The sequence below is a fragment of the Giraffa tippelskirchi genome, chromosome 9, assembly GCF_054371585.1.
Source record: "Giraffa tippelskirchi isolate mGirTip1 chromosome 9, T2T-mGirTip1v1.2.pri, whole genome shotgun sequence".
NCBI classification, from domain to species: Eukaryota; Metazoa; Chordata; class Mammalia; order Artiodactyla; family Giraffidae; genus Giraffa; species Giraffa tippelskirchi.
Genome location: NC_137283.1, coordinates 23886091 through 23902356, shown reverse-complemented (window position 1 = coordinate 23902356; position 16266 = coordinate 23886091). Strand labels below are relative to the sequence as shown.

Genomic DNA, 16266 nt, shown 5'->3' with positions numbered 1-16266 from the left:
GATTTAGGACTGCCTTATCAAGAAAGACTTCCTTATATTCTCTCCAAATCACTCATCATGATACATGCCCCTTACTTCTCTTGTCATCATTGGAGTAGGGGGAAAGCTATTCTTAAATCCTAGATTTTATTTTATGAAGTTGCATCTCAAACTTCCCTCCTAGAGAAGACATTCAATTTATTTGAGGACAAAACATTCTATATATGAGATTTATTTTTTTTTTTCTGCAAGTCTGAAAATATATTTATGCTTTGGTATTTCTCTTAGGTTACCAGAATGAAAATTTCCTAGTGAAAGGTCATCATTTAAGTGGCTAAAGAAGAAAAATACATTTTGCCTGTGCAAATAGTAGTGGGGAGCATTTGATAAAATACATTCTCAGCTTTCTAAGCTATTTCCCTCGCTCTGTTATGTGCTTAAAACAGCAAACCATTGGTGTTCGTTTTTGTTTGTTGTTGTTTTTTTTTTTCCCCCACTTACCAAGTGATCCCGAAGGTCCACAACCTGTGAATGTTCTTCTTCTGGTGCATGAATTTGAATTCTGGGTGCTTCAGAGTGGGTAAGTACAGAATGAGTCACTTAGGTGATTAGGCAACAAGCCTACATGAAGACATACCTTCAAACATAAGTATTTGCTTCTTCTTTGCATTTTTAATGTGAGTCTTCTCTGAATTCATTCTGGATTATCCACTGCCTGAGTGAAAACAGAGGATGGTTAGAACACAAATGAAAGAGAATGATTCAGTGTTTCACTTCTGAGTTCCAAAATAGGCCAGGCTCATTTTGAGGACAATCTTTGTAAAATAAAGCTTTTAATTTGCCAAACTCTGGCTCTCTGAAAAGAAAGAACAAATACATATCGTTATTGATATACACTAGAATTTCTTCTATAATGAGGGAAAACTTGTGCTCTACAAAATCACACACTAAAATAGCAGCTTATTTTTTTTTTTTTTTCTTTTAAATAATGTAAGACGGAGCACTAAAAACATGTAACTTTGTAGCCAGAGTACTAACAGAAACAATAATCATCTTAATATGACTATTAACAGAGTTAAATTTCAACTACCCTTGGCACCTAGGGTGATATCCATCAATGTCTTCCAAGGTATATGGCTCTGCCCCCAAGATAAATTTACTTAGAGGCAAATACTCCCAATTGAGATCAGTTTTATAAAAATTAAAAGTTTTATTCACAATATGGACTTCGCCTCCGTTTTTTTCTAAACACATAGGAAATATCTTTTCAGATTCATTTGCATTTGCAGTTTTGGCAGACACATTGTGAAAACTTTAGTGGTTTTGAAGCCATTAAACCTGTGATATTTGCACTAATAGAAAGCACTTATGTAGTATTTCCCACTTTCTGAAGGTTTCTCTTTTAATTCTGGGAAAGCATGTCCCAGGTGGCTTCAAAATATTAACATGCTGGGAAAATCAAGTGTATGCACATGTGTGTGCTTAGTTGCTCAGTTGTTTCTGACTCTGTGACCCCACAGACTGTAGACCACCAGGTTCTTTTGTCCATGGAATTTTTCAGGTGAGGATACTGGAGTGGGTTGCCATTTCCTCGTCCACGGCATCTTCCTGACCCAAGGATCAAACCTACGTCCCTGCATCTCCTGCAGTGGCATGCAGATTCTTTACCACTGAGCCAACTGGGAAGCCCAAAATTAAGTACAGACTAATGTAATTTCAGCACTTTAAACAGATATTTTTATTCTATCTGCCCAATGTATGTGATTTACTTTACATTATAGAAACATGTTGTAACAGAAAGGACACACAAACATGTGCATATACATATACACATCCCTACACACAGATTATCTGTCACACATGTCTTGAAAGAAGCAAATGCCTCATTGAAGAGATTTATTGGAAGAAAGCCTATCACAGAGAAAGAGACAAAGCACGGAAGAAGGCAAAATCTAAAGACCACAAGGCAGGTCTGAATTCTGTGAAAGGAGAAAGTGGAAGAAGGATTGAGTAGAAGAGCCTCAGTCTACAGCTCATGTCTGAAAAATTTTCTGCCAGAACAAAATGGAGAATTCAAGCAAGTTGTCTGTTAAAAGAATTCTTCACTAAACAGGAATCTGGCCACCACTAGAACCTCAATGTCCTTAGTCATTGCCTGGCAGCAACCCTTGTTAAAAGAGCCTTCCACCTCCTCTGGAGTGGCAGCTTAAGGCTCTCAGTCAACTGTACTCCCCACAGCATGTTCTTTCCCAAGAAATCTGAGTGGCACAACACCATGGCTCCCTCAGCACTTATACACTCTCTCTCCCTCAGCCTCCTGCACTTTCTGTCCAAATCAGAAAACTCTGATATAGCAGAACACAAATATTATACATAACCACTACACTGAAAACCAGATACAAGAGAAATTTCTTGCTAGACAAACTAAGAGAAGAAGGAAGAAGAAGAGGATGCTGTAGACTCTCTTTGGACTTGGAAAAACCTAGTGGAAACCACCATTCTGTTGCTGGAGAGGAAGTAACCAACTTCACAGCTGGGGTCAGTGATAACAGCAGAACCTCAGCTTACTACAAAAACCCATGCATCACAATTTTAATGGATTCCACACAGTTTCCGCACAAATTATGGGAAACTCTTAAAGAGATGGGAATACCACCTTACTTGTCTCCTGAGAAACATGTATGCAGGTTAAGAAGCAACAGTTAGAACTGGACATGGAAGAACTGACTGGTTCCAAATTGGCAAAGGAGTACATCAAGGCTGTATGTTGTCATCCTGATTATTTAACTTATATGAAGAGAACATCATGCAAAATTCTGGGATACATGAAGCTTGAGCTGGAATCAATATTTCCAGGAGAAATATCAATACTCTCAGAACACAGATGCTGCTGCTGCTAAGTCGCTTCAGTCGTATCCAATTCTGTGCGACCCCATGGACTGTAGCCTACCAGGCTCCTCCATCCATGGGATTTTCCAGGCAAGAGTAATGGAGTGGGGTGCCATTGCCTTCTCCGCAGAACGCAGATGACACCACCCTTATGGCAGAAAGCAAGGAGGAACTGAAGAGCCTCTTGATAAAAGTGAAAGAGGAGAGTGAAAAACTGGCTTAAAACTCAACATTCAGAAAACGAAGATCATAGCATCCGGTCCCATCACTTCATGGTGAATAGAGGGGGAAACATTGGAAACAGTGACAGACTATTTTTGGGGGCTCCAAAATCACTGCTGATGGTGACTGCAGCCATGAAATTAAAAGACACTTGCTCCTTGGAAGGAAAGGTATAACAAATCTAGACAGCATATCAAAAAGCAGAGGCAATAATTTGCTGACAAAGATCCATCTAGTCAAAGCTATGGTTTTTCCGGCAGTCATGTATGGATGTGAGAGTTGGACTGGAAAGAAGGCTGAATGCTGAAGAATTGATGCTTTTGAGCTGTGGTGTTGGAGAAGACTCTTGAGAGTCCCTTGGACTGCAAGGAGGTCAAACAGGTCAATCCTAAAGGAAATCAGTCCTGAATATTCATTAGAAGGACTGATGCTGAAACTGAAGCTCCAATACTTTGACTACCTGATGTGAAGAACTGACTCACTGGAAAAGATCCTGATGCTGGGAAAAATTGAAGGCAGGAGGAGAAGAGGACGACAGAGGATGAGATGGTTAGATGGTATTATTGACTCAACGGACATGAGTCTGAGAAAGCTCCGTGAGATGGTGAAGGACAGGAAAGCCTGGCGTGCTACAGTCCATGGTTCACAAAGAGTCAGACATGACTGAGTGACTAAACAACAACAACAACAATATCCTGTCTTTACAAAGTATCTGTGTGCGTACTAACTTGTTTCAGTCATTGTCTGGCTCTTTCAAAGCTATGGACTGTAGCCCACCAGGCTCCTCTGTCCTTGGGATTTTCCAGGCAAGAATACTTGAGTGGGTTGTCATTTCCTTCCCCAAGGGATCTTCCAGACCCAGGGATTGAACTCGTGTCTCTTACATCTCCTTCACTGGCATTGGCAGGCAGGTTATTCATCATTAGCGCCAGCTGGGAAGCCCTTACAAAGTCCATCAATACCTAAATGTTAGGCAACCTCTCTAGTTAGAGGGCCCAGGAAAATTGCTACAGAGGGCTTTATACTCATGGGTCTGTTCAGACTGAGGAGCATTGCTTTGGAAGGAAAAACACTCCCCACTAAATAAACTGTCGGTCCTCCTATTTCTGAGTATCTGGTATCCATAATTTATTAGTGACCACTTACCATCACATAAAAAGACAAGCAGCATTAGTACAAAGTAATAAAATAATTTTTATGGCAAACAGCTCCCAAAAGAACTCTGTGTTATGGTAGTATGCATGAAACAATAGTTTTCTACAGACTCTGAGTTTATTTTTCACTAACATCAAGCATCTGCCCTGTGGTTAGCCCTCACATTCTCTGCCAGAAGTAATAAATGAACGGCCTCTGGGCAACATTCAGTGTGCAGATAGCTTTTGTTTGGCCTTCACTGTATGTTTTTAAACAATGAGTCACTTCACAGAAGCACTAGTAATATAGACCAAAGATTCCCACAATTTGGCTAGGGAATGAAGTAGCAGAGGGGGCTGCCAGCCCCACTGAATGATACACATACACCTGAACTGACCCATGACACTCAATTACATTACCTGCCTCGTTCTTCCAGACATTTGTGTCTATGAAGTAATCAAAACTGTGTAATCCAAATGGGGCTGCATTTTTCTTTCCTTTTCCCCAGAAGTTTGTCCTTTATAATTATATTTGGATTGAGTTAAATATTAAAGATTACATTCCCAGAGCACACATCCTTGCAAAAAATGATCGCAGACATTCTGCTTAGTGAGAATAGACTAATATTTAAATCTGCACACTGAAGATAATTTACACATACCTAATTGAGAATTTTCAGAATTTGACATACTAAAAAATGTTCTCTGTTTAATGGATGAATAAAAGCCAAATATTCTATTAACAAACACATTAATTTTTTTTACTTCCTTATTTTAGTATTACACAGAGAGAAGTAAACCTAAGGACTACCTTGTTTTCACAAAGAGAAGATTGATATTTGTTGTGTAAGTTGTTGTTGTTGTCATCAATAAGCAATGAAAAATATGCAGGAACTTTTAAGACACTGAGATATCCAAAAGTTAGTTAATACACAGCTGCCTTTCCAATCCTCAATTTAATTTTACCTTCATCGTCATTTTAGCATCAAATCCTGGGAATCTTCAGTTCAGAAACCTTTGCAGGTGCTACACATACCTAACCTTTCAATAAGATTAACTGCCAGACTGTGACATTTGATGTGTGATAGTACAAGGCTTTGTGAATTTTAAATGATTCTGCAGATGAAGTTGAGATACAAGAAAGCCTTCTTAAAATATAATTTGAGGACCAGACCAAAACTTGCCCAAGAAAAGTTGTTTCACTCTCCCCTTCCCTCGTTCTACCCCTGTCACAGGTAATGACATTAGAGATCAAGTTCTGGAAACCGTATGTCCTTATTGTTATTGCAATTGCATTTCATCTAGACCATTCAGTGTAAAGAGCTAGGAGATGTTTATATTGATATTTTCTAAACTACAAATGTATGTTATCACTAATTCAATTCCAACAGCACTGAGTTTTTCCTGCATCCCCTAATATTGAAAGTATTGGTTCCAAGCACAACATGTACTTATTCATTTGCTCTGTCACTTAATTCATACAAAATATTTTCAAAAATAATATGTTCATACCCTTCACTGAAAACCTCCTACATACAGTTCAGCATTTCTTTTCAAAGAACCCAAGGCTGTACCCGGATCAAACGCAACTTGAAATACTCTTTTTTCCTGTGTATTTACATTATACATATATTTTCATTTGCTTTTGTTTGTATGCAATTTTAGGAGGTCATTTTCTGCATTTGTCTTTATTTTATTTTTGACTATGTAAAACATTTACCTGGTTCTAAAGTTAACAAAGTATAAAAAGACAAACTCCTGAAGGCATCCCCGTTCCTTCTGCCTTGTTCTCACTAAACCAGCTGCAGTTAACTATATTGTTTTTGTATTGTCATTTCTGTGTTTCTTTATAAAATAAGCAGTATGTATGTATAGCTATAAAAATCACAGTCAATTTATCTACTTTTATAGGTGTATATGTGTGTATAGGCGTATATTTAAAGCAGAATAAGAAGACTATATACATATATGTATGTATATACATATATATATATATTCCTTTATTTTTCTCCCGGACTACTCTGTATACTACTTTCCACCTTATTCTTGCTTTGATATTTAATATTATATATTGTAAACCACCCCTTATCATATCATTGATGTCATGCTCATTTTCTTTAATGACTGCACAGTGCTCTACTGTGTGGATATACAACAATTTATTCAACCATTCTACAGAGGAAAAGCATTTAGATTTTTCCAATATTCTGGTATCAAAAAAAAATGCTTCAATGGATAACCTTGGAGGAATGTGGTTTTCTACTTATTCTTTTATACTGACAAATATCTTTATTTTAAAAAGTGATATTTTAATTTCAAAACTATTTTTAAGGGCCCAGAATATCCTGAATATTAACCCATTTCTACATATGCAATCAACATCACAAATTAGGAAGAATTAACAGACTTGCCCCTTTTAAGTGTGTTTAAAACGAAAGTATATAATTTGGGTAAAACTGGTCATAAAATTGGAAATCAATTTGATGTTTACCATGTTTCACATACACAGAGACATATATTCAACTGCCCAACAAGTAAACATGTTTCTTACCTAGTCCACTAAACAATTCAAAATTATGCTATTCAAACCTAAGTCTAAATTTCCGGCAAGATTAAACGTGATCCCATATCTGCCTCTTCAGGTAATAATTAAAATGATGTGAATTATTCTGAAGTAGTAGATGACCATGCTAGGGTACAATAAATAGAAGAGAAAAGAAGAAAGAACATGTAAAGAGAATTCAAGGAAGAAGCAGCAATAGTAGTTCCAAGTGACACTGTCACTTTGCTGGAGGATAAAGTTAATTTCTTTGTGTGTTTTGATTTTTTTTTTTTAAAGATTGATTCACATTGAACATTTTGCAAAAATTAGATGCTTGTCACTACATCCAAAAATAGGAAGAAAAAACTCTGTGTAATTGAAACCATAAAAATATCATTCTAACTTGGAGAATAAGGGATAAAAACCTCTTTTCTTACAGATATTCAGCAAATGGGAGCAATAAGTGGGGTGGCAACAGTTAAATTAATATTATTAGAATCCTATAATTTACATGAATTTCAATAATATGAAATTATCATGTGAAAATATTATTTCAGGCACACCTAATCCCTGTTTTTTTTCAATGATTTATCTGGGAAATATATGGCCCAAATTCCAATAATTTCCTTTAAAAGAGAACTTTGGATATCACTTGAGTTTATACTTTTTCATGTATAGTTAACTACTAGTCAATGGTTTTTAAGTATGACTATATATAAAAATTATAACAAATAGTATTTTTAAACAATATAAATTCCTGAGTCTCATTTCATACATAGAGAGTTGGATTATCTAGGATTGTAGGCTAAGCAATTTGGTTATTCCACAGTTGATAACTTCTATATGGTAAATATATGGAAAGGGTACAGAAAATAAATCATCATGGGCTGAAGTAGTCATGAAACCTTCCTAGAAAGTCGACAGTGGGCCTTTAGTTGAATTTTGAGCACAGAGAGAAAGAGAAGAACGTGATGGTTTTAAACTATGTTTCCATATTCTTTGACCTTTCCTCCATCAAAAAGTAGATATTAATTCATGATCCACCCTTAAGTGGAGTTCTGCTTAATAACTTGATCTTAATGAATAGAATATAGCAGAACTGCTGACATGAAACTTCCAGAACTAGATCATAGAATGGACTGCAACTTCTTTTGAATTCCTCACTGTGGGAGAAGTTGATTGCCATGTTATGAGGACCCCTCAGCAGCCCTATGAAGAAGTCTATATGGTGAAGAACTGAGGACTCCTACCACAGTCAGGTGAAAATAAGACCTCCTTTTAACAGATATGTGGTGACCCTTATAGGAGGTATATCTTCCAATTCCAGTCAAGCCTTCAAACAGCTAAAGACATGACTGACATCATGAGTGACCTTGAGGCAGAGCTGCTTTCAGGTTATTGGCCCACACAGAAGACCTGAATAGAGATTTTTCTGAAAAGGACATGTAGATGGACAATAGGAACATAAAAAGTTGTTCGAACTGCTAATAATCAGAGGAATGCAAACCAAAACCACAATGAGACATCACTTCACACCTATCAGAATGGCTATCATCAATAAGAACACAAATAACAGATATTGGCAAGAATGTGGAGGAAAGGGAACCCTCATACACTGTTGGTAGGAATGTAAATTGGTACAGTCAGTGTGGAAAACAGTATGGACAGTCTCAAAAAACTAAAAATAGAACTACTATATAGTCCAGCTATTTCAATCCTGGCATATAGCTGAAAGAAAAAAAAAACAAAACAAACACTAATTCAAAAAGAAATATGTACCTCAATAGACCTAGTAGCGTTCTTTATATCCATGAAGATATGGAAACAATCTAAGTACTCATCAACAAATGAACAGATAAAGAAGATGTGGTATTATACTGTTCAGTAATTTAAAAATAAAAAAGGACATTTTACCATTTGCAACAACATAGATAGACTTGGAGAGTATTATGCTAAGTGAAATAAGTCAGACAAAGAAAGACAAATATTGTGTGATATCACTGACATGTGGAATCTAAAAAAAATACAACAAATTAGTGAACATAACCAAAAAGAACAGACTCACAGATATAGAGAACAAATTAAGAGTTACCAGTAGAGAGAGGAAAGAGGATAGAGGCAGATAAATGTAGGAAATTAAGAAATGAAAACTCATTTATAAAAGAATCTACAAGTATATACTGTAGAACCAATATTCTATAACAACCATAAAACAGTAAAACCTTTAAAACTTTTGAGTCACTATATTATATACTTATAAATTCTGTAATACTGAACATCAACTATATTTTGATAAAATAAACAAACAAATAAAGCTATTGGCTCACAAAAAACAAGATTATACACAGTGTAATGCTTTAAGTTGCTAAGTATAGGGTAGTTTTTATGCAGCAGTAGAAAAATAATGCATACAGTTAATAAGCTTTAAAGTATGGGTAGTGAGTGAAATATTAGATATCATCCAGGCCAAAAGAAGAGTATGTTATTAACATATATCTAAGCATAAAATTTAACAAATGAAAATATAGCTCAGTTGTGTCTGACTCTTTGCAATCCCATGGACTGTAGACCACCAGGCTCCTCTATCCATGGAATTATCCAGGCAAGAATACTGGAGTGGGTAACCATATCCTTCTCCAGAGGATCTTCCCAACTGAGGGATCAAACCCAGGGATCTCCTGCATTGCTGGTAGATTCGTTACTATCTGAGACACCAGGGAAGTCTATAGTATAGAATTATATTTATGTATCAAAGGATGCTTTGGGGATGGATATTTTATTGCAGCTGAGTGCATGAGAAAGGTCTCATTATGACAAATTATTTTTCTATTTTGTAAGTTGCTTTAGAGTTTACAAAAATATTTTGATACATTTTGTTGTATTTAATACTCATTATAGACTGGTGAGATATATGTTACCATTCTCAGTCTGTAAAACATGAGACAGAAGCTTCCTTTATTCTAATAAGATAATTATGCTAATTTTCTGAAGTGGCTTTAGCTGGTCAGGGCTAGAGTTTCACCTCAGACTTTCTAATGAGTGATTTGTTGCATCACTCCTTTACACTGGTTTTTACCAACCTCCACACTAGTGACATTTGGGCTGGATAATTCTTAGTTGTAGAGTCTGTACTGTGCATTTCAGGATGTTGGCCCCCACTAGATGCCAGTAGCAAACCTCACTCCAGTTGCAACAATCATTCAAAATTGTCTTCAGATATGGTTAAATGTTCTCTAGTACAGGGGAACCCAACTTGAGGTATCTAATGCCTGATGATCTGAGGTGCAGCTGATGTAAAAATAATAGAAACAAAATGCACAATAAACATAATGCACTTGAATCTTCCCCAAGCTATCCCCCTCTTCCCCAGTCCATGGAAAAAATGTCTTTCAGGAAAATGGTCCCTGGAGTCAAAAAGGTTGGGGACCACTGCTCTAGGAGGTAAAACTCACTCCCAGTTGAGAACCATGGCTTTATACTTTTATAATCAGGGCTTTATTAAACATTTGTTGAATTTATTAAGGAGTAAAAAAAAATTGCCAAAACTAATATAATCTGATTTTTAAAAGCTAATTGAAGAGGAACTTTTACTGTAACTACTACAAGCAACAAGAGCATCATACAAGGCTTATAACAATTTGTTCAAGAAAAGGCACTCCTCAGAAATGGAAAATAATACTATTTCAAGGTATAGAAGCAACTAGGATCAATAAGGCTAAAGGAAGATCTACATATGAATGTCATGGGGAGGTAATATACAGCATGGTGACTACAGTAAATAATAATGTACTGCATATTTGAAACTTGATACAAGAGTAGATCTAAAAGTTATCATCACAAGAATAAAATTGTAGCTATGTATAATTACTGATGCTACCTAGACTCACTGTTGTGATCATTCCATAATATATCTATTTAATCATTCTGTACACCTGAAACCAATGTTATGCGTCAATTATATCTCAATAAAAAGCTTTAGTTTATTAACTCAATTTGCACTTTCAAATGAAAACCTCAATATTTATAAGTCTACTGTGCATAGATGGTTATATAAAATAGTTTTAAAATTGCTTTTTTAAATTTTACTAAGATTATATACTGTCTTCATAAAATAAAGTTTAAATTATTTTTTATCAAGTTTTAAGTAGAAGTCTTACTAAACAAGAATCTGCAACACCAAATATATTAATTAATTATCTAAATGAGATTATGCATGCATTTTCCCAATTCCTTTTAGTTTTTTTAAAAAATTTTCTATATTTCAGCAAGGTTGTTTTTCTGGACCAACAGCTTTTGCAGAACATGATGAGCAAACTGCTGTTCTTTGTCTTGTTAGAAATCTTATATGAGAGATTGAGGAAAATTTATCAGGAATACCCCCTGGGGTAACTTGAATTGAATCTTAGTTAGCTGAGAATTTTGACTAATTTACCACCCCTTTCCCTTTGCAAAATGGATACAGCTGTTGCAATATGTTGACTTTTTGCAAAGCAGTGCCAGATAGAGGAATAATTGCTATCAGATAAAAACCCACAGTTGTACTGTAATAAGATATTTGTTATGAATATCATACAAATTCATGTTGACTATAAAACTGTTTTAAATGAGTTGAATGATCATTTTATAAGAAAGACAGATTCATTTAATTTGAGCCCTGCTTGGGGAAAGTCAATACAGAGATTGCCAATATAAGCAATTACATATTAAATGGAATTTGTACAGTACATTTGAGTGTAGATCTTGCTTTTCAATTTTTTTTGCATAATTGCAAATGATTATATTCCAATGAGGCAATCCAAACCGCAAGTCATGGGAAACATCAGTGCTTCTCTTCATTAACTTGTTGGAGTGAAAACTGTAAGTTGAAAGTATTAGATGATAATAATACAACCAAAGGATAAAGATGATAGTGAACAACACTGGTCTTGTTTCTATGCTGACATACAATTATTTCAAATGATTGATTGAATATCCCTATAAAAGAAGGTTCTTAGCTCAGTAGCTTTTAGTTTTTTTTTCTCTCTTCAGAAATTCTCTTATGTCTTGAGTCCTTTGTGCTACATTTTTGTTTCTGTGTTTCTCTTGATAAAAAATGGTAATTCTTATAGTTCAATTCTCAAGTTAGAGGGCTACTGGAATGCTACTGTATCCTTTAATGTTTAGAATAAGTTATTTAAACCCCATAACTTTTCATTCATTGAGGGAACTTAAGTTAGCACTCAGTAACTGTTGGCTTGTGTTCTAATTTTATTCATTCAGTAAGTGTTAATGAGTACTTACTATTTACCAACAGCCTACTAGGTTCTAATACAGTTCTAAAATACACAAAAATGTGTGACCAGCAAGATCTTCAGTTAAAGGTATTGAATTATGCAAATTTGAATAAGGCACCATTTGCAGAGCTCCTTACAACCTGAAAGAGAAAATTAAATGCACAAGAAAATACTTGTAATTTTGTGTAACTATGTTGGAAGAGGTCATGGAGAGAATGTGACTATTGACACGTGAGCTGAACCCAGACAACTTGAGGTGCCTGACAGCCCCCGCCCCACCTTTTCCTCCAAAATGTGCATCCCACTTGCCTTCCCTGCACTAGAAGAACTCAGCCTGGAGACAGTAATGTGTTGCTAAAACTATCTGGCTGGTACACACGACCGAACCTAGTGAAGTCCTCTGCATAAACCCCCAAGGTTCTGTCAGGTCGGTGCAGAGATCTACTCATCCTGCTGTGGTCCAAGACAAATCATGTAAGTTCCGTGCTTATTAAAACTGCCCTCTATCAATCTGGAATGTCCTGCTACTTTCTTTTGTCTCTCCCTGCCCTCCGTGTACCAGTGGCCAGTTTCAGCTTTCACAGGAGAAGCTCCTGTGGTTTCAAACCAACAAACTAGCACTCTGATCAAAATGACAACTGTAGGGATTTTGTTGGTTTGCTTTTTTTTTTTTTTTTGGCCACGAAGCACCATCTTGTGGTATTTTAGTTCCCAGACCAGGTATCCACCTGGCTCCCCTTGCAATGGAAGCTCAGAGTCTTAACCATTAGACTGCCAGGAAAGTCCTGATAACCATATTTTTAATTCTACTTCTTATCTACATGTTCGGTTTTGGGTCCAGATGTCTACTTAGGAAAAAATCAAACTCTCCTCCCACTCTGGACACATGAAATATATATAGCTATCTGTGGAATCATTTCTTCTGAAAAAAGAGCCTAAAAACTGGTGGAGCGGACCCTTCATGAGAGGGAAACCTCATGTAATTAAAAAGGAAAGGCAGAGGCAGAATCTGCTCACATACCTCACACCAGGGTGCTGTGACCCAAAATCAGGAAGGAGCTCAAAACCTGAAGCTTCTTGCTGAGGAGAAGTTGGGTGTCTGACAGTAACAACTTCACATATTAAGACCTGCAACTGGAGACTTCCCTGGTGGTACAGTGGTGGAGAATCCACCTGCCAGTGCCAGGGACACGAGGTTGGTCCCTGGTTCAGGAAGATTCCACAAGCCACAGGGCAACTAAGGCCTTGCACCACAGATACTGAGCCTGTGTCCTAGAGCCCGTGCTCTACAAGAGCAGCCACCAAGGAGAAGCCTGCGCGCCGCAACTCGAAAGCCCATGCTCAGCAACCAAGACCCAGTGTAGCCAAAAATAACTTTTTACAACTACATTTAAAAAATAAAATTAAAGAAAGACCTGCACCTGAGAGACAAGCCCCCAGACACATGGCTTTAAAGACTGAGGGGCTAAGGGGAACTGAGAAATGACTCGTACAGACTTACCCACTGCTCCAGTGCCCTGCACAAAAGTGCCCTTTGAAAAGTGCCCAGATTTAACATGAAAGAGTCTCGTTTGCTAATTTTAAGTGTGGGTCTGAAGGACAGGGGCCTGCTAGAATACTCTCTGGAAAACAGGCTGGTAAACACCATCTTCCTACCTTTTTTCTGTGGTGCCAAAATCGGCAGACACCATCCTTTTTTTTTTTTTTCCCCCTTTCCTTTCTTTTTTCTTCTTTACTCAGAGGGTGCCACCTCATGCTTTCCTCAGCCATGCGCAATACCTTACAGCAGCTTCTACATACCTCTGGTGCCCTAAGTTTCACGTCCACTGAACCAGGTTTTATGGCTGCCGATGCGATGCCGCTTGAACCGCAGGCTCCACAGATGGGGGCGGGGGGCGGGGTTACATTCCTGAGGTCCTCTGGCTGTAACCTATAACCAACCACTGAAGGCTGTTTTCCACGGGCTGCTCCCTCCTGGGCTTGGCCACAGAAAGCCGACAAAAATGTGCCCCCATTTTTCTGAGAAAGAGGCCTATTTGCTTGTGAGAAGCTCCAGCCTGAAAGACAGCTCACATCCGACGCCCTTGCAGAGGCTGCGCACAGACGCCTCTCAGGGAGCTGCGCCGCCATCTTGACGCCTCGCAACCCCCACACAGGAGTGTCCATGCTTGTCCCGAGCCCTAGGATTTGCCGCGGCTGCAAAAGAGTCACCTCCAGACAGCCTGGTTTTGGCAACTTTTACATGCGGCTCCACGGGTCTGTAGCTATGTGCTTCTAGAAGAGCTGCCTCCTGAGGCCAGGCTTCCTGTGAGCCCCCGTCAGGTGTCCACCGAGACCCCTCTTCAGGACGCTGACAGTTCTGGTCACAGCCTCACTGACTGGGAGCCACAAAGAATAAAATAGCTGTGCTGCTGCTGCTGCTAAGTTGCTTCAGTCGTGTCCTACTCTGTGTGACCCCATAGACGGCAGCCCACCAGGCTCCGCCGTCCCTGGGATTCTCCAGGCAAGAACACTGGAGTGGGTTGCCATTGCGTTCTCCGAAAATAGCTGTGGGCGGGTCACAAAGGCTGAGAGACCCGCCGAAAGCTGGGGCTGGACCGCAGGATAAGGTTCATCTACACAGACCACTCCTTCCAGACTAGGAAGGTGGATGCTTCATCTAATGCATGGAAACCAACCCCAAGAGTTGAACGACATGAAGAAAGAGAGGAATATGTTCCAAATGAAAGAACAAGATAAAATCTCGGGGGCCGGGGGGGGCAGAAAAGTAATGAAACTGATAATTTACCTCATAAAAAGTTCGAAATGACTCTATATTCTCAGATGAGAAGACAAAGTCCAAAAAGTGAGCATTCACTCTCTTCAGTAGCATCAGCAGTTTTCTTCAAAATATTGAAGGTATGTTTTCCATCCTCAAAACTCTTTTTTTTTTTTTTTTTTCTTATTGTGGTCTTATTCACAACTGACAAAATGTCGCTGTACTGGTTGCCACATGCAAATGAAAACAGTAAAACTGTGCGGAAGAGTACATTATTGATGTACTATCTGGAAGTTATTGAAGGTAAGGAGAGTTGAAGGAAACAACTCAATCTAAGAGGCCTTTAAACGACAACATATGTCTCAGAATCCCAACTCCTTCTGTCACACGAACTGTTTGTTGACTTCTGTCTATACATCTCCAACTGCTCTTTGCAAAGCATGCAGTTCAGTAGGCCAAAGAAACTTAAAGTTTCCTTTTTAATCTTGAACATAAATTGAAAAGAGGTCTGGAGAGGCACTGATTTACATGATCACCATAGTAACTACAGCTGGTATTTTTACATTTTGGTTTGTAGCTGTATTTCCTACAGTAAATTTAAAACCAAAATATTTTTATTAATTTTATTTATTTATTTATGGCTGCATTGTCTTCCTTTCTGCACACAGCGTTTCTCTAGTTGTGATGAGTGAGGCTACTCTTCATCTGGGGGCTTCCCTGGTAGCTCAGATGCTCAGGAGTCTGCCTACAATGTAGAAGACTCAGGTTTGATTCCATGTACAGGCTTCTTATTGTGGTGGCTTCTTTTGTTGGAGTTTGAGGCCTCTAGAGCATGGGCTTACTTGCTCTGAGGCATGTGGGATCTTCCTGGACTAGGGAAGGAACCCATGTTTCCTGCATTGGCAGGCAGATTCTTAGCCACTGGGTCACCAGAGAAATCCCTAAAACCAAAATATCTTTAGTAGAAAAGCAGAGATTAAAATACCTGTGTATAAATTCTCAAGAGTTCACCACCTGATCTGAAGTTAGGGAATAGAGCTAGAAAGAATGAACAGGTTTTAATTTGCCTTTCCTTCTAAGAATCCTTCTGAAATACTAAAACATGAATTTTAAATCAACAGTTTTGAAAAGAGCACAAATGGATAGTTGTTCCCAAAGGAGAGAAATATGTGGCTGACCTGAAATCTAGATGAGCATCATTCTGGTTAGTTTGACCTTTTTCCAGCTATCAAAGGTGCTAATGCAATTGGTACCCACCAGTCAAGGTGTTTTTATATCTGGTTCATCCCTAGTTTAGATCAAGTTCTGGTTTCTTCTGGTATCTGGTTTATATCAGAAAACATTTTTTTTTTCCTGGTAATTCCTATATCTGGTTTTTTAGAGTAATATAAAAATATTTTCTTTGGTATATACAACAAATTAAAATTAAATCACATAACAAAAGGCAATAATTTGGTAGCACAGTTCCCT

General features: G+C 37.8%; 2 protein-coding genes across 15 annotated transcripts in view; one reads left to right on the top strand and one right to left on the bottom strand.

Moving 5' to 3' along the window:
* The window catches only part of LOC145520800 (uncharacterized), a 319869-nt gene extending 305232 nt beyond the window's left edge, over positions 1–14637 (bottom strand). For 6 of the 13 annotated variants that reach the window (XM_081528241.1, XM_081528233.1, XM_081528243.1 and 3 more), the window contains exons 1-2: positions 13839–14204; positions 617–694 (exon numbers count right to left, since the gene is read on the bottom strand). In XM_081528241.1, the coding sequence (XP_081384367.1) occupies positions 674–694; positions 13839–14204 (387 nt within the window). In that variant the 3' untranslated portion in view covers positions 617–673. Of the gene's footprint in view, positions 1–480; positions 695–13838 lie in introns of all 13 variants that reach the window. The other 7 variants (XM_081528244.1, XM_081528245.1, XM_081528246.1 and 4 more) reach the window with 3 other exon arrangements.
* The window catches only part of LOC145520799 (uncharacterized), a 260433-nt gene continuing 258108 nt past the window's right edge, over positions 13942–16266 (top strand). Inside the window, exon 1 of one of the 2 annotated variants that reach the window (XR_014064832.1) lies at positions 13942–14936. Coding sequence is in view for 1 of the 2 variants with exons in the window: in XM_081528231.1 (XP_081384357.1) it covers positions 14844–14936 (93 nt within the window). In the remaining variant the exon portion in view is untranslated. The remainder of the gene's footprint in view (positions 14937–16266) is intronic. The other variant, XM_081528231.1, reaches the window with a different exon arrangement.